Source organism: Fundulus heteroclitus, chromosome 4 (assembly GCF_011125445.2).
Source record: "Fundulus heteroclitus isolate FHET01 chromosome 4, MU-UCD_Fhet_4.1, whole genome shotgun sequence".
NCBI classification, from domain to species: Eukaryota; Metazoa; Chordata; class Actinopteri; order Cyprinodontiformes; family Fundulidae; genus Fundulus; species Fundulus heteroclitus.
The window spans coordinates 5,900,627-5,919,155 of record NC_046364.1 but is presented as its reverse complement, the minus strand read 5'-3'; the positions used below and the strand labels follow the sequence as shown (position 1 = coordinate 5,919,155).

At 39.5% G+C, this 18,529-nt stretch overlaps 1 protein-coding gene across 2 annotated transcripts; it reads right to left on the bottom strand.

Annotated features, from left to right (window-relative positions):
- Positions 1–198: 198 nt before the first annotated feature.
- On the bottom strand, positions 199–17,737 carry zdhhc13 (zinc finger DHHC-type palmitoyltransferase 13). 2 transcript variants are annotated; one of them, XM_021320600.2, is made up of 17 exons: positions 17,633–17,737; positions 12,680–12,900; positions 10,961–11,083; positions 10,254–10,331; positions 8,444–8,588; positions 8,279–8,343; positions 8,005–8,167; positions 6,836–6,961; positions 6,615–6,748; positions 6,428–6,528; positions 5,330–5,463; positions 5,178–5,240; positions 5,002–5,095; positions 3,367–3,450; positions 3,126–3,283; positions 1,967–2,064; positions 199–712 (listed from the first exon to the last, which is right to left on the bottom strand). In XM_021320600.2, the coding sequence occupies exons 1-17, from the start codon at positions 17,654–17,656 to the stop codon at positions 574–576; spliced, it is 1,950 nt and encodes a 649-aa protein (XP_021176275.2). In that variant the 5' UTR covers positions 17,657–17,737; the 3' UTR covers positions 199–573. The 2 variants fall into 2 exon arrangements, with proteins under 2 accessions (XP_021176275.2, XP_012726233.2); XM_012870779.3 differs by having other exon boundaries at positions 5,339–5,463.
- Between the last annotated feature and the right edge of the window lie 792 nt (positions 17,738–18,529).

Here is an 18,529-nt window from a genome sequence, read left to right as displayed (position 1 = left end):
ATTAGTGAAATAAGCACTACCAGCAACAGCTTTAAATTAATCTCTCTCTAAACAATTAAGCAAAGGCATGTGGTTCAAATTAAAGCAAAAGCTGCAGTTTCATGCAAAGCAGTTTAAAATCTAACATAAAAACTGTTAATCCGGAATTTTATCCTCTTTTTTTCTAACCCAGACCTAATTAAAAGTAATTTTACCCAGTTAAAAAAGACAGACACAAGATTGCTTTATTGAAGAATATAATAGTGGTCATTTGTTATGAAACGTCATAAAACCGAACCGCTTACACATACAAAGATTTTTTCCTTTTGCTGGATGATAAAAAATAGGCTTAATGTGTTCATAAAAACAGCACAAAATGTCCAGAACCCTTTTCCCTCCCATCGGTGGAGCGTAAGGCAGCTGCAGACCGTACAGAGACCAGGCCGATCAAACCTCCGTTGTATTCTTCTGACCTCTGATGTCTTTGACTCTCTCTTCACAAAGAACTAAAGGAGGGAAATAAAAATAAATACATTCTTGCGCTTTTGGTCCAGAAGCAGAGTCCGACCCGGACCTGCGGGGTTGGAGGCGAGGTCAGACCATGTTGATCTGCTCGAACAGGTACTGGTCGCGTTGGGGCTGGAACTGCGTCGTCCAGTCGACGACGGCCGGCTTGAAGAGGCCGCAGCAGCGCAGCTGGAAGAAGGACAGCAGGTTCTGCACCACGCCCATGCTGCGGAGAGACGGGCCGGAAACAGACAATCAGGCGGGGAAACTTTTAGGAAGAAAGCCTCAGACTGACAGGTTGTTTCCAGCCTTTAGGTCAACAAGCAAGCGCAGAGTCCAGGTTTTATTTCCACCTGGTGTCCACACTGGAGCAGGGGATGAGGACGGGCCAGGACTCTCAGAACCGTAAAGAAACCGGTTCTAGAGGCGAGAAAATACCGACCACTGGCATTTACGTTTGGGTTGAGTTGTTTTCAGATGGAAGAAGACGTTTACCATATTTTATTCAGACCATAAGACGCACCGGATTATAAGGCGTGTTACATATTCTTCCCAAGTGTGTAATATCACTCCGTCCCTCCGGTAGGGTGACCAGATGTCCCCGATTTCTGTGAATCATGATGGAGTAAAAAGGTTTAACGCAACAAGAGGTATTTACTCGGTCCTGCTGCTGTCCTGGTGTAATAGAGCTTTGCTGAACGCATTATCCCCGCCCCCCGTCAGCGTTGCAGTTCAGACAAAACAAACCAACCCCCAGGCAGAGATTCTCTGCTTAACAAAATCAGAGACGTCCCCAGTTTTCATTAGAGAAATCAAATCTGGTCACCTTAAGGAGGAAATAAAATGAAAAGCTAAGCTAAGCGACTACACTGGCCTGTTTCTAACATAATTCAGTTAAAAGTTACGTTTATTTTGTCTTTAACTTACTAGGTTTATTGTTGCTAGCGCATACTCTAGGCTGCCTGACATGAATGCACTTCTAGTTTAGACATTACAGTCAGGCAGTCTGGTAGACAGCTCAGGGGTCCTATCAGGTAGTAACACAGTGTACCATAATGCTCCAAATATCTATTGAGCGGAGCAGCTTCGTTGCTAACCAAAGTCGTCCTTACACATTTTAACAGATTTTTGAGTGCATTGTACCACATAAAATCAGTCAGTAAACACAACAGTAATCAGATATAAGGCGCACCGTCAATTTTTGAGAAAGTTTAACGATTTTAAGTGCGCCTTATAGTCCGAAAATGGCTTAATTCAGGGATCTCCAACTGAAAACCATGTAACTAAAACTAAAAACAATGTCCAAGTTGAATTATAATAAAATAGATCTGTAAGTAAATTAAAAATATGACAAAAAAACATCTGTCCTCATATTGATGTTGCCTCATCTCGACCCATAAAACTTCACTCAGTCCCCCTCAGCTATCTATTATCGCTGCGGCGCTACAGTAACGCATGAAAGGAACATTACTGAACTCACTTGAAGGGATTTTGTCTCAGGGACACAGATTGTCTCATCCTCCTTTGCTGGTATATCAGATTTGTTCTCTCTGCTGTGGTTAATCCCAGGAATGCAATCTGCCCCAAAAAAGAAAGGAAAAGTAAAGAAATGAGGAAACATTTATTCCACAGACGAGATGTCCATCTAATGAACAAAAGCAGGAGATTAGAAATCCAGTCTAACTGGTTTCAGAGGTTTAATGGGTCTAAAGACCTCTAACGTAACCTGTTTTCTCTGAAACTACCTGCAGATATAAGGTTTTATTTTCCTCGCCAACTGATTAAAACCAATTTCAGATCAATTTGCAGTTATCTTGTATTTGTTAAATCAGTTTAGATGTAGAGGTTTTAGTTTAATGTGATCTTTACCTGTACTTCCAATGCCAAAGAGAGCAGGGTTTTTTCATTTACTTGAACATTGAGGAGTATTTTTTTGGTAGTGTGTGCAATGGCATTACAGCCAATCTTTTATTCTACATTTGAGAATTGCACTAATCTGTTCAAACCTTGTTGATTTTGTAAGGCATTCCAGCCTAGCAGTTATTTAACTTATCTTGAGGTATGTGAACGTATGTAATGTTAACAGTAGTGAATTTTCTGTATTTAGATACCTTGTGTGCAATGGCATTATAACCAATAGTTTTTTGTTTTTTTTTGAGAATTGCACTTTATTTTTCTTAATGTTTTTTGAGTGATTTATCCATTTCAATATTAACATCTTGAAAATGTCATTCAGGGAGAATGCACTTTTTCAGGGAGCAAAGCCACAGTTAATGGTTTTGAAATTTAAAATAAAATACATGTTTTGTATCTGTAACTGTTCAATCTGTGTCTAAATCTAGATAGATAGATACTTTATTGATCCTCAAGGGGAAATTCAAGTCTAATTCAAATCTAGACTGAGACTAAACTAAGACTAAAAGACTTAAGACTAGACTAAGACTCTTTTGACATTTAGTCGACAAAAACTAGACTAAGACTAAAAGATTTCAGATGACTAAAATATAACTAAAACTAAATGGTGTGTTACTCAAAAGACTAAGACTAAATCAGAATTTGCTGTCAAAATTAACACTGGAGGTTTAGAGTTTCCCCGCTAACTAAGAGGTATGCGTGGGCCACAGAAACCCGTCCGTCACCTGGTAAAGCTGCCCGATCAGGAACAAAGTGGACCAGCAGGTATGGTAGAAGGACAGCACGGAGATGGCGAGCACCCAGGGGGAGCAGCCGACCGCTGCAGACAGGGCGCCCCACAGGCCCTGATCCTCATAATGCAGCGGACAGTGTCTGCTCCAGTCTGAAAAAAGGCACACAGCGACATTTCTGTTCACTACACGGGTCTGTCAGCTCCTCTGCTCACACCGCGGTCGAGTCGCTCACATCGAAAACAGCCGTAGAGCATCCAGGACCCCAGCAGCGAGATGGAAAGGAGCAGCAGGACGAAGTAGTGGTGATTCCTCGCACCTAAAACACGATTAAGAGCATTAAAGACATCAGCTCATGCTCAGCATCTTAAGTGTTTAGTTTTTATTTACACTAATATTGAACAACGTAAATGAGAAAACCTAAAGTTCAACATTTAGGTAGAAAGTTGCATTTTAGGTTTTTTTTTTAGATTGTATTTAGCAAGTGATTGGGCCAAAACTAGGGCTGGACGATATAGAAAGAAAAGCATATCGATAAAATAGAAATCATATTGGTCAATATTGATAATTATCAACTAATTCTAAATTCTAAGTGCAGCCCTGGTCATTTTATGCTGTTGCTCAGCGACCTATTTTTACATACAGAACACAAACTCAACCCTTTATTCAACCAACTTTTTACCAAAACTGCAAGTTTTTCAAAAACGAAAATGATCATGTGCTCTCTGAACTCTTTGAAGGGGCGGAGCTTGGTGACGGAGCGTTGTGATTGGTTGAGAGGATGTAATGACTAATATTAACCTACATGGCTATAATGCAAAAGGAAGGAAAACTGTTATTTTACTGAACTTTTTATTGACCCTTTTTTTCTATCATCAATATACGTCTATATATATTGTTATTGAATTATCGTCCAGCCCTAGTCAAAAACCTTCCCTTTTAACACCAAGTTACATCAGGTATGTTTCAATAACTGATGGGGGGAAGAGAAGCAGAACAAAAGAAAAAAGGGAGAAAGGAAGGAAAGAAGGGAGGGATGAAAAGCAAGGAGGGAGGATAGGTAAGGAGGGAAGGAGGAAGAAAGGAGGTAGAGGTTTCCGTTGATTCTCTTCAGAATGACTAATTCTCTCACAAGCTTACTTTTCCTTCTGTTCTATTCATCCTAAAATTGAGCTAAATGTGAAACTGTCTGATCCCAGAGAAAATTAGTCTGCAGATCAGACGACCCAGCCATATTATACATGTGCTGGTCATATAATTAGAATAACGTAAAAAAAAAAAGCTGATTTTTTCTCAATAATCCCATTTTATTTCTGCACCTGCATGGTTTCAGTTTGCATGTGAGGAAGCAGAAGCTGCCAAATCTTCCCAATCTACCGCTGACCCCTGGTGGCCACTTTGATCACAGCGACGCACTCATTTCCCAGGTTGCCCACATCTAAACGAAGTTTGAATTATTGCTGCAATGGTTTGTATTTTCAATACATTGGGGGGAAAGAATTACCAAAACGTTTGTTTAAAAAAAAAAAAAAAACTTGTGTGTAGATTAATTATTTGGTGAACGGCAACAAGTTTAAACACTAAGCTTTTGGAAGAAGCATCTTTAATGACTAATTAATTGGATGCCTATTCTTAGAGAGTTGAAATAAAAGATTTGGCCAGGAAATGTGTGTCCCCCATGTTTGTTGCACCTGTCAAAACTCTTTTGCATTTATATAAAATATTTTATTACACTAAAAATGTAGCTGAATGTTTTTTTAAACCAACTAAATGCAGATTTGACATTTCCAGGGAACTGCAACAACCTTCCGAGGTAACTTTAAAAATTTTTTTAAAAAAAGCTGTGCACCATCCACCAGTTCAGCCGTACCTATGCAGGAGTTGGTCAACGTGGAGTGGTGGTCCTGCTTTGCCACGCACGCGTCACAGCTGAAGCAGTGAGTCGCTCTCATCGGTTTCCTTATCTGCAAAAACATGATTTTAGCTAGCTCAGATTACCGGCATGATTTAACGAGGTTTAGAAGGTCTTTGGGTGTAATGCCTCACCATACAAGAAGTGCAAAACACTCTGGTGTCCAAACAGCCAGCCTCAGCCAGCACCACCACGTTCTGAAATCCCAAACGCAAAAGAAAGTCTCATCAAGTTGTGGAAACAGTCCTACGGACGGCGGCTTTAACTGGGCGACAAATTTAAAGACCTTTCCCACCATTTTCTTCTGCTCTTCTGTGGCTTTGATGAAACCGGGGTCCGTCCTGCAGGTCCGAAGGAAGCAGTAGAGAAGAGCGGTGGCATTGAGGGTGAACAGAACCTGAACTGTCGTGCTGGGTAGATGTAGGTTTAGGTTAAGGAAAAGAAGAGAATCAAACTTGTTTGATTGCACGCTGAGGTTTGAGAGATGAACTGGATACTCAGAGGCAGGAAGAAGAATTCAGGGCTTCTGGATTTGCAAAGGCAGTTTGACACTTTCAAACTCTTTGCAACCCTAAATTAGCGTAAATTAGCAAACTAGAAACTGTCGAATCAAACGATAAACCAGTTTAAATCAGAGTAATGAGATTATAACATGTGGTACTTTTACAATGTTTGCACTACTGGCCAAAATGGATGTTATCTAAGCAGATTTATCCAACAGTGATGAATGGGTGTGTGTAAAACAATGGCTTGAGCTAAAGATCGACCTATGCAGGTTTTTTTTCAAGGCCGATACAGATTATTCTGCCATCAGTCAAACCGATACCGATATGTGCTGCCGATTTTTTTGGGGGGTCGATTCTTGAGGCCGATATTGTATTTTCTTCCTCCATTTACATGACAACACTATAATAAATGTTGCACAAGTATCAAAACTTGATTTTAAATCAGCTTCAGACCGACACCGATACAGGAAAAAAAAAAAAATATCGGCTGGGCGATATATATCGGTCGATTGAGCAGTTAATCATGATTTATTGGATATGTATAGCATGTAAATAAATGTAACTAGTTTTTACACTGGTTTATCATTAATTCAAAATCTCTGCTAAGTTAAATTTAATTAACATAATAAACAGGTGAAATGAGCATTATTACTACAACCTGCATCCTTCCTTTGAAAAAGGCCAATGAAATGTTGCACATTGTCTCTGTGTAAATAAAAAAGGTCATCAGCATCATAATCCCTGCATTAAAAAACAGATAAAACAAAATTAAAGTAGCTTAAGTCGTGAATATTGGGTGAACCACCTGAATGATGGAGCGTATTCAACGAAAAAAAACCCTGTTGTGTTGGAAAATAACCTCTTTTAGGAAAGGATATCTGGCAGGAACCAGAGACACCAGGTGACGATCATCCAGAACACCGAAGCCATCAGAGCCGAAGGCAGCAGCAGAGACTGAAAGTCTGGGTTTGGGAAATTCCTGTTTTAAATGCAAATAGTGGCGATTAACATGAAAACTCTTGCATTTCCATCTCCATCTGTCAGGCAGGTAACAGGGTAACTCACCTCGAGGCTAAGTTAATCACACCCACCACGCAGGCCAGCAGGATACTTTTGAGCAACCAGGACTCTGAGTTCATGTCAAAGATTGCACCAACACATCCAAATATGGCTGTGTTAAATAGGAACAGCACCAAAACCTTTAGAAATATCAGACAAAACAATGTTATGTTGTATTACTCGTTCTGATTTCTGCTCATGTATGATGTCGAGCTTTAAATCTGCACCTTGTATCGGACGATAAGGCGTAGACAGCGGGAATTGGAGCTGATTCTCTCCTTTTTGACGACGTTGAGCATGTGGATGAGCAGCGGGCTGTTCACTTGGTGGGCCAGGTCGATGGGTGTGTGACCCTGAGGAGGAAAGCAGGAAGTAAGGACAAATTCAAAATATCCTCATTTAATAAATATTCAGCACTGGACAAACGTTTCAGGCATGTGTGAAGAAATGCTGTAAACTAAGAACGCTTTCAACAATTAAAATGATGAATTGTCTGTCAGTCGAGGCAGATGGAGGTTTCTCCCTGTTAAAACAGACTTTTCCTCTCCACTGTCGCTACATGCATGCTCGGTTAGGAGGGATTGCTGCAAAGTCGTCGCCGCGCAGGCGTCAATGACTCGATGCAATCTGCTGGGTTTGCTTAGAAAACTTTGGACCCATCCGTCTAGGTTATTTACTTGAAGCACAAAGAGATCAACATTAAGTAATTCTACATTTAAAAGTAGCAAAGAGAGGCAAACCCGGTTGTCTGAAGCCCAAACAGTGCAGCTTTTTTTCCGTCTGTCCCACAGAGCCAGACAAAGTGAACCCTGCATCCGTCTCTGAAATAGGCCTGTAGGAATTTGCCAAAAATCTAAATTGCGATATATTCCGACCATAATTGCGATTTAATTTTGACTTTCCTCTGCATTAACCACAATCAACAAAAATAGACTCTAGATAAAGATGTTTGTAAACGAGGACTATTTAAAACAAGAAATGCAACAGTTTTTATTAATCAGAATAAAAGAGAAAACTTTTTGAGTTGGACATCAATGCTTGTTGAACATAAAGTGCAACCAACAAACAAGTCTATGTATTACACAGCTTTACCGCTACTTAATGCCATGGTGAGATTCCTGAAAGTTTCTGGTAAATAAAAAATATACATGAACTCTCAAACAAATAATAAAATTAGATTATCTCTCTGCTGCAGCTGGAGTGGAGGATAACCCACTTTAAACATTTTACCGACACCTAAAGGACGCGTCTGATCCATTAACTGTTACATAGCCAAAAAAATTTGAAGACCTCTATTTGGAAATTGCGTTAATTAAAATTGTGACTATATTGTAAAATGCGGGTAACTGTTCAGCCCCACTCTGAAATGTGAGAACCCGGAAGTTGTGAAACTCACGTTGACGTTTTCGGCGTCCACGCTGGCCCCCGCCTCCAACAGGATGTGGGCAGCGTCGACGTTTCCCGCGAGCACCGCGCAATGCAGCGGCGTGTTCCTGTTCACTTTGTCCACGGCGCTCACCGAGGCGTTGTTCTTGATGAGAAAGTTTGTGGGCTCAGGCCTGGAGCAGAAAAACAACACGACCCGTTATCATTAAGTCTGAATACCGACATCAGGATCCTGCTTTCTGCATATCTGAGGAGATTTTTCAGAAGACTCTGCTGCGTCTTACCCAATAATCTTCTGGGCTGCTAACATCAGGGGGGTTTGTCCGTTACAGTCAGGCACATCCACTTCCTGAAGATAACAAAGCGCCAGGAGGAAGAAGAAGATATGAAGATAAAAAAGGAGAAAAGACGGATTTGTGAGTGAGAAATGCAGCTGTGTGCGGTCGCACCTCTCCCTTAGCCATGAGATAAGCTGCGATGGCCATGTGCTGGAAGAGGATGGCCAGGTGGAGCGAGCGGTAGCCCTCCCCGTCGGTGATGGAGGGGTCTGCTCCGTATCTCATCAGCTGGATCACCATGGGGAGGTGGCCCTGTCTGACAACAGCAGAGACGGCTTTATGCGAGAGCAATGGAAGAAGAAGACGCAGCTTTGAAGTGAATACAGAGGTGTGACAAAGTGTCACACCCACTTCCTGATTTCTTTGTTTTTTTTAAGTGTTTCAGAACATCAAACTGATTTAAATATTAGTCAAAGAAAGCACAAGTAACTTGTAGTGAGTCTTTTCCAGCGAGGTGGAGGAATTTAGCTTCACTCATCTTTGCAGAATTGTCGTAATTCACCCTCATCGGAGGGTTTTTAGGCATGATCGGCAACTTTAAGGTCATGAAACAGCATCTTAAGAGGATTCAGGTCAGGACTTTGACTAGGCCACTCCAAAGTCTTAATTTGGATTTTCTTCTTCTTCTTCTTTTTTGTTTTGGATCATTGTTCTGCTGCAGAACCAAAGTTGGTTTGAGCTTGAGGTCATGAACAGATGGTCAGATTATCCCCTTCAGGAGTTTGTTGGTAGACAGCAGAACTCATGGGTCCATTTATCGCTTCAAATCTTCCAGGTCCCGCAGCAGCAAAACAGCCCCAGACCATCACACTACCACCACCATGTTTTACTGTTGGTATGATGTTCTTTTTCTGAAAAGTTATCAAATTCCCCTATGAAAAAAAACAGAAGAAGAACTTCCGTCTTTACTGAAAAAATAGTAAACAAAGCAGTTTTATACGAGTTTGTCTTCCGAGCGCCCAGGCTTGTACAATGTTTTAATTATGGTTGAATCCTTACTGAGGCCTAAGTAACAATTTTGAGCTCTTTTATTTTTCCAAACAGAAAGGTTTATCAGGAGCCCCGACAGTTTTGCTTCCCCGCGTATTTCTGCCACTCAACAATGCGGAAATACGTCACGTTTACGTTGGGCGCACTCGGGTCAGTTTGCCACATTCAGAATAACTTGATCCTGACCAACGTTTATAAACACGGTGATCGGATTACCAACTGACATGAACCACCTCTCTTATTCAGATTACAATTTTATTACAATTGAGCTGAATCCAATCACAATATTCTGATTGCCTTGTTTACATGACACATTTTTTATTCCGATCGGCCCTTTATTCTGATGACTTTGTCCATTTAAACGTAGCTACTGCGGTATGCTGGAGTCCCAAAGCTTTAGAAAGGATTTTGTAATCCTGATAAACCTCAGATACTTTCCTACTCATTTGTTTTTGAACTTCTTTGGATCTCGGCAAGATGTCCCTGCCTTTTAGGATCTGTTGGTGTTCTTTCATTTGTCAGGCGGGTTCTATTTAAGTGATTTCTTGATTGAGAACAGGTGTGGAGTAATCTGACCTGGGTGTGGCTAGATAAGGTGAACTCAGGTGTGATAAACCACCGTTAAGCTGTAACAGGTGGATCACTTTTTCACACAAGGTCATGTAGGTTCTGATTTTTCTTCTCCCTTAATAATAATTAAAAAAACTTAAGAAAAAAAATGCATTTTGTGTTTCCTTGTGTTGTCTTTGACTAATTTTTAAGTTAGTCTAATGTCCTGCAAAGAACACATGAACTCAAGAAGGAGCCTTTAAACACCACTACTTTACAGTAAATACACAGATATCTTACTTTTTCACAAGAAAATGTCGAGTTTCGCAACAAATGACTGAACAAAAGCTAAATTAAATCAGGAAATCCACAATTCTCCAACCTGATGGCCCAGTGGAGTGGAGTAGAGTTCAGGTCTCCTCCCAGCTGGTCAACAACTGCACCTTTGGACATAAAGTACCTGAAAGAAAACAGTCAAAGACACAAAGTTGGTGATTTATTACGGAGAAAAATCTCTGACTTTCCTGACTAGCTGCTGTGCTTTTGGTCTTGATTAAACGTGACCTGTAAACAGTCAGGGAAACTATATATATATATATATATATATATATATATATATATATATATATATATATATATATATATATATATATATATATATATATATATATAAAAAACACGTGGAGTGAGAATACTTTGTTTCTTTGACTGATTTATTAATTTCCATTTACTGGCTGCTATAATTTTTGAGAACAGGGGCAATGTGACGATATAATTATGTGACAGAAATGTCCAAAAAAAAAACCTGTTCAAAAAGTATATTTTAGATGGACACTTCAGCACATTAATTTCAATGTTTTTATTTTCAATAAAAGCTAAACTTGACCTGTTTTGGTACAGTTTTATGTCTGAATAGGAGAAGAAGATCAAGAGCTTTTTTGGATGGATCCTCTGAATATTGGTCCCAGTGATGCTCCATGAGCTAAAATCTTCAGAGAATCAAGCTCACAGTCGGCTGTATATTTTTATGATATAAATAAACATCACAAAACAAAAGGTTGAGGCAAAGCTGGATTGAGAAGGTCTTACTTGACCAGCTCCAGGCGGTTGTTGATCGCCGCCCAGTGCAGCAGGGTGACGTTCTCCTTGTCTGGCGTCCTGACGTCATATCCTGCTTCCACCAGCTCCTTGCAGCGCTCAAGGATCCCGAATCTGGGGGGGGGATTAAATACAGATTTAACGCACTTATTCCAGAAGTGACGCTTCAAGAAGTGAGCTACAGAAGTTTTTGACTAAATCCCGTAAACGGTTGTCAGTGCTGGTGAAACAGGTTCCTTTTATCAGATTTAGTGATTTAGTGAGGGGAAAAAAAAAAAAAAAAAAGGGCGAGGAAATGTGTCCGGGCCGGTTGGATCAGGTGGAGAAATGTTTCCGGTGTGACGAGCAACGAGTCGATCAGAGGGACGGGTCGCCATTATGTTAGATGTAGTGGAGGTGAAGAAAGAGAGGCCAGCCGGAGGCGATTTGCCGATTTTTGCAGAGGATGGGATGGTGACAACATCACTAGAAGGATGGAGCTGCCAGAGATCTTTTATGGGCGGAGTCAAAAAGGTCATGAAGGTAGATGGTGTGAGAGAAGAAGATGCAGAAGACGGGGTTAGATGGAGACCCCTGAAAGGGCACAGCTGAAAGAAGGAGCAGCAGTTCTAAGAAAGAGATCATGTATTACAACCAATGGGCGAACAAATAACCTGTAATAATAAAACCTAAGTTTTCTTAGATATGTATATTAAAAACAAAGACAAATTATACACCTCTATTAAAGACGGGTCGTGTTTTTTTGTCCTTTGGTTTCTTTAGAGCTCAGCTCTGTTCAGATGTTTATTAAACCTCTTCAGTTCTGTAACTTTCTTGGATTCATTTAAGCTGAATCCCTTGGGATGTGAACCTATAATTAGGACTGGACGATATAGGAAAAAAAGCTTATTGATAAAACAGAAATCATATTGATCGATATTGATAATTATCAATAATGTCAAAACATATAATATAAGTGCAGCCCTGGCCATTTTATGCTTAGTGACCTACTTTTAGATAAAGAATACACAAACGCTGAATTCAAACCCTTTATTCAACTTTTTTGCCAAAACTGCAAGTTTGCAAGAATCTGTGCTCTTTGAACTCTTTAAAGTGGGCGGAGCTTGGTGATGGAGCATGACTGTAGTATTAACCTACACGATAGGCTAGGATAGGGATTATTTGTCGCCATAATTCATCAAATTAATTAACCGCCAAGAGGGCAAAATTCTCAGACTGCAGGTCTGCTGGTGGTTCCTAGAGTCTCTAAAAGTAGAATGGGAGGCAGATCCTTTAGCTATCAGGCTCCTCTCCTGTGGAACCAACTCCCAGTTTTGGTCCGTGAGGCAGACACCCCGTCTACTTTCAAGACTAATCTTAAAACTTTCCTTTATGACAAAGCTTATAGTTAGAGTGGCTCATGTTACCCTGAGCTATTTCTCTCTCTCTCTGCTGAGTTCTCCTACTGTTCTCCATTTTGCATTGCTTGTTGTCATTTCAGCTTTTAACTTTTTGTTCTGTCATTTTGTTCTTTATAGAAGGTACACCTGGTCTGGCGTTCTGTTTTCAGGCATAGGTAAAGTAGAAGGGCACAAAATAATGTTATAATAAACCAATACCTCCAAACTAAATACAGACATCTTTGTTACACCTTGTTTTGCTGTTTTTTCTGATGCGAACAGCGAGACGGCGGAATCAGGAACGAACACCCAAAGCTCAGCGACCACTTACTGCGTCGCCTTCACGATGTCCCAGCTGCTGCTGTCGTCCATCTGGGAGCGCTTCTTCGGCTGCTGACTGATATCCATGACCGGGTCGGCGCCTTTTCCCATCTGTCCGTAGGCAGGCGTGTACATGTTGGCCATCCCACCGAAGGCCGCGGCTCTGGGCCCGTGGCTGTGAGAGTGGCCCGCGTGGCCGTGGTGGCAGGTGTCCCGCGCGTGGCTGTGATCCTGCAACACCAGCGAAATTAAAAACACACGCCCATCTGAGCCAAGACGCTTTGAGTGCAAAAGAAGAGAGATTAGTCGATCCAGAGATCTGCCGGTGACGCAATAAAACTACAATAAACAGCGTTTCCTCCTGGAATGAAGCCTGGCAGGGTGTTGCGAAACCTTTCCTGAAACACTCTGCGGGAGAGTGCGTTCACCTGTGTGTTCACCTGTCCCGTAAGTCTACAGAGGGAACGGAAACGTAGCGGCACAAACGTTTCATAAATGTATAGACAGGTTTTATACAGGAAAGGTGACCATATTGTGATCCATTTTACTTATAAAATAAATGTTATATAGTTAATAACTTGATCATCTAGAGCTTGTGTGTCAAACTCGAGGCCAGCGGGCCGAATCTGGCTCGTCGAAGCTGTTTATCCGGGCCATCAAGAGCCAAAAAAAAAAAAGCATACGTCATAAAGTAGAGGCATATATACTTTTAAATAGGGCTGAACAATTAATCGCATTTTCAATATAATCGCGATTTAAAAAAACGCAATTTCCAAATCACAGAGTCTGCGATTTTTGGCTATGTAACAATCAGGGAATTAGACACGTCCATTAGGTGTTGGTAAAATGTTTAAAGTGGGTTTGCCTCCACATGGAAGGGAAGACAGTTGCAGCAGTGAGATAATCTAATTGTATTACTTGTTTTAGAGTTTATATAATCATACATAACATTAAGTACAGGTCAATCAGTTTAATACATAGACTTGCTTGTTGGTTGCACTTTACGTTCAACAAGGATCATGTCCAAATCAACTAAAAGCTGTTCTCTTGAACAATATTCTGATTAATAGAAACATTAAAAGTTCTTGTTTTAAATAGTCCTTGTTTACAAACATCTTTATTTAGAGGCCATTTTTGTTGCTTGTGGTTAACGCAGAGAAAAGTCAACATTGCAATTTTGGTTGAAATATATTGTAGGCAGAACGCAATCATTTCTGCTCTGAGTTTAGATGCTATGGGTCTTTTAGCAACTAATCTGCACAGCGAGGAAACAGATTGATTTGTTGTTTGAATATGTTTAAAAAGACATGATAAATTAAACTGGAAAAAAAAAATCGCAATATTAAGAAAAAAAAAAAAATCGCAATTAGATCATTTTCCAAAATCGTTCAGCCCTACTTTTAAATTGTATAAAGTGGCTAAAATTGTGCCTCCTGTAGCGAATGTTGATTTTATTTTACTGTGTAGAAACAGCATCCTGCCACAACACATTAAAAAAAACAAAAAAACAGAAATGTCCAAAAAATTAAAAAGTTATGCGCCTTAGGTGGTACTTATATGTTACTGTGCATTTTTTAAATATTTCTATGTGAACTGAAATGAAATTATGAAATCAAAAGTATCATCTATACAGGTGCAACCGGCCCTTTAAGAAAGGACTGCCACCCCTGATCTAGAGGAGCAAAGGGGGTCGTTCTACGGGCGGGGCCGCCTCTAATATAACGACAGGGTTACTAAATAAACCGCAGAGTAAAACGGGCTCATGTTACGGCAGGTTTACAGCCGTCAAACAAACATAACAATCATTTTTCGCCCTTTTCCCCAGCACACCTACTGCGATTAATCACTCAACCTTCCCAGCAGACAACGACTCGGTGTGTAGAAGCTGTAAAGTTTAACAATCCAACAAACCAAAGTCAGATAACACTGAGATCTGCTCAATCAGGCCACAGTTATGCAAAAGGCGTTTTGAAAACTCCTGCAGACCGAATTATTTTAGGCCAACCCTGTTAAAAGCTCAAGAGTTAATAAGCCAGTTTATAGAAAGGAAGACTTGAATTATTGAGGATCATCTGCAATAAATTACTCATTTAGGCCACATTTATAGATAATATTCTGCTGTTTTAGTTTTATAAACACATTGAGCTGTTTTTTTTATTTTTATTTTATTTTAGCAGACATGACTGCTGGTTATTTTAAACAGATGCTTTAAAGAAAAAAGGACACTACAAGGAAAATAGACGTTTTTACTGAAAACTGATTCATGAGGGTTTTTCATCTGGTCCTTAAGAGTTTAAAAAGATTACTAACAAGAACAGAAACACAACAGTTGTGTTTTCCTGTCGTTAACGAGGTGTTAGCTTTAGCTGCGATTGTTCGGGGAACTAAACCTTTGTATTTACAGCGTTTTGGGACTTAAAACCTGAGAGAAGAATCACTTCTACGCTCTAGCTTGAAAGCACTTTGGAGGAGCTGGAGAGAGTTGCTGGTTAAAACTCTGATTTCTCCTCTGCAACCTGAATAATGAATTCGCAGAAGATCTTTTATCATGTACAAGTCAGCGACACGACCAATGGATTGGCTACAGGTCCCAATGTGGCTCTGATCTGATTGATTTCCTGTTCCTAGAACGCATCAAAACTGAAATCTCCCACCGTTTCAGGCTCTATCAACAAACCGCATCCTGTTTATTGACTTTGCTCTGGGTTAACAACAGAATTAGATTCACAAATGGCTTAATCTCGTCTATCTGGGAGCTTGAAGCCTTCTTTTTGTACTAACATTTGTGACATTAACTTGTTGAGTTAATACTACATTTACAGCGATAATTCTAAATGTGTTATATAGTCCTAGAGAGACGAGGAACTGGATAACCTTGAGCAGCTGGATCCAGATGAAGAGTAAGTAGCCTAATTGTTATATACTATGAATAATGAAGTAAAATATATCAATTCACAGTAAATTTGGATAAAACAATGTGTTACAGCAAGTTTGGCAGAGTTTATCCAAGCATTGTGCACCTAAATACAACGTTATGTGGATTAGACCATGTAAAACTCAAATTTCAGGTAGTAGTTTTTCTTTGGATACATTTATTTTTTTAGGTTTCTTTTTCACACCTTTGGTCTAAAAAAAGAAAATGGCGCCTATAATATTATTATAAGTCAATTAGTTTTACTTCAGTTAGTTTGACTGGCCTGTGTAAAAATATTGGATGAATTTTACATGTGAAGAACAAGAAGTAGCAGTACACACCCTGGAAAATAATTTATGTGACGTCCCCCCTAGGCCCTTTTTTTTAACTACCATCAGCATTAGGTAGAGACGAGTGTTTATTTTTCTATTGGAGAATAAACATATTTGTAGATATTTGAATGAAAAACAACTTTGCACATTGTTCTAGTAGACCACGTAGATCACAGCTTTGTTTCCAGCTTGTTCATTAGTGTTTGATGAGTGTTTATCGATAAAACTTTGAATAAATTCTGCCTAAAACTTCTCTTTGTATTTATGGGTTTATATCTTTTATTACATTCCTACGACCACTTCATGATTTTTATATAATAAAAATTCAGCTTATGCATGAAAAAAGGAAGTATACCACTTGACTGAAACGTTTAAGATGGTGTAATAAACATAATAGTTTGATTTTTAAAAAAAGTCCAGCGTTAAACTTTGATATGTCACACTTTCTGAGACAAAATAAACTTTTACAATGTTTTTAGGTGAGAAGCTGTGTGACGCTCAAATGACTCCTAGGTCTATCGAGATACAGTTTAATCATTATTTAATTTTATATTTGGTAGCAAAACCCTGAATAGTTTAACCCATTCAAGAACAGAGGAGGTTCTGCTTCTGCCAACAGCCTAAACCAACACTTCACACTTTAAATCCTCTTTTTAATTCCCCGAGATTCAAACTGAGCTGAAATATGACTTCTTTTATACAAATTGTTAAGCCAGCCAGCCTGTTTTGTGCTTAGCTATTTGTTTACAGCGGTGCTGTTTTTACTTCGTTTTATTTGCATATTCATGGGGATCAAATAACGTACAGCGCTTTAGTCAAAGTTGTCTTACTTTTAAACATGCCTGTAAATAGATTTTACTTTGACTACTAAAAAGAAAGTTGATATTCTCGTCTAAATTACCTAAATTTAAAAGATATACGTTATTATGAACAGAGTTAAGTCAGAGTCTTTGCTGCGGAGGATCCGGGTTCGAGTCCCGGTAGCGCCTGGAAGTTAAAACTCCTTCAAGTCTTTCTGTAAGTTGTAATTACTTTGTGTGGCGACCCCTGAGTAAGTAGGGTGAATTCAAATCATATTTTTGGCTCTCGGGAGGAAATGGTAATCATTTCCTGAAGGTAGTTTTTTTTTTTTTTTTACGTCAGGCCCTAATCTGCCATAATGGTCTCAGAGAGCTAACTTTCCAACATATGGAAACACATGAAGCGTGTTTGACCGCAATAAAAATATATGCTCAACACATGCAGGTCAGATTAGTGGTTTGTAAACGGATTAAATTGACAATAGGAGATGATGCCGAAGATAAACCGGGCAATTAAATGGTTAATCTGACCGAGCTGGCTGTCAGTTCATCTCCATCGTGTCAATATCGGAGCAGAAACGTCGCTGTGTTCGCAACAAGGAAACCAGCTAAACGTCCCCAAGTCGGGTGGGATTGGTTAATTAAATTGTTAGCTTTTGCTTCGGGTAACCAGGACTAGTTAAACTGCACGGAGTGAAGGTGCAATATTGTTTCTGAATCAGTCTGAACAGGTTATTCCGCGCCATGGCAACTCACCGCGGGCTAGAAATACACGGTAGCCTAGCTAGTCAATGCTAACGTTGCGCTAAACCGACGTCAGGTAAAAACAATAAGCGGGTCACGTCTGACCCAGAAAGACCCAAAAACCTCCCTGACAGCATAATAAAAAGCAGCTAATAAAGGTAAAAGCCACTTACATTATCGTCCTCGTCCCAGTCCATCTCGGTGCGGAGGATTGAAGCGAAAGTTCCTGCATCTGGAACACAGGTTTAACTTCCGCCAAGAGCTTTTCAAAATAAAAGCCAATCCTTCACGGCCGTTTGAGTTGCACTAAATTGAAATAATAATAATAATAATAATAATAATAATAATAATAATAATAATAATAATAATAATAATAATAATAATAATAATAATTAATAATAATAATAATTACAAGTTCTGATCACGATCATTTTAAAACATCTTTCTGTTTTATTTTTGTGGCATTGGCTGCCTTTATGCTGGAATCAAACCAGCGACAACTGTGACGAGGACAGTTGCCTCTGCATATGGTGTACCTGCTCTAAAACTGAGTCATGTGCTTTCCCCCATAATGGACTTAAAATATATGACTACATAAAAGGTTTTAAGGTAAAGGAAAACATAAAACCTCTGCAAATGGAGGACAGATACATTTTTCTTCTATGGGATGTTGATATTTGTGCAACACGATGTTAAAAAAGCTAAAAAAATTGATCTATCAAAATATTACTGGCACTTTTGCAGGACAATGCAGACGACTCTCCCTTTGGCTCTACGCTTCTTCAGAAGTGAATGCTGCTTGTTGGGACTTTGATGCAATCAACTGGGTTCCCCTTATATAGGAAATTGTTTTATCAATCTGTATAATCTGACCCAATCTTTGGAGGTCGTCAGACTACTTAAAACACTATACAAGTACAAGCCATCAACCATATGTTTTTTTTTTTTTTTTTTTTTTAGCATTAACAATCAGTTTGAAGTCCTGCAACAGAATAAAAACAAAACAACTGAACAAGTCCAGTTATATTGTTTTTTACTTTTTTTAGGAATGACCATGACCAGGATGACAG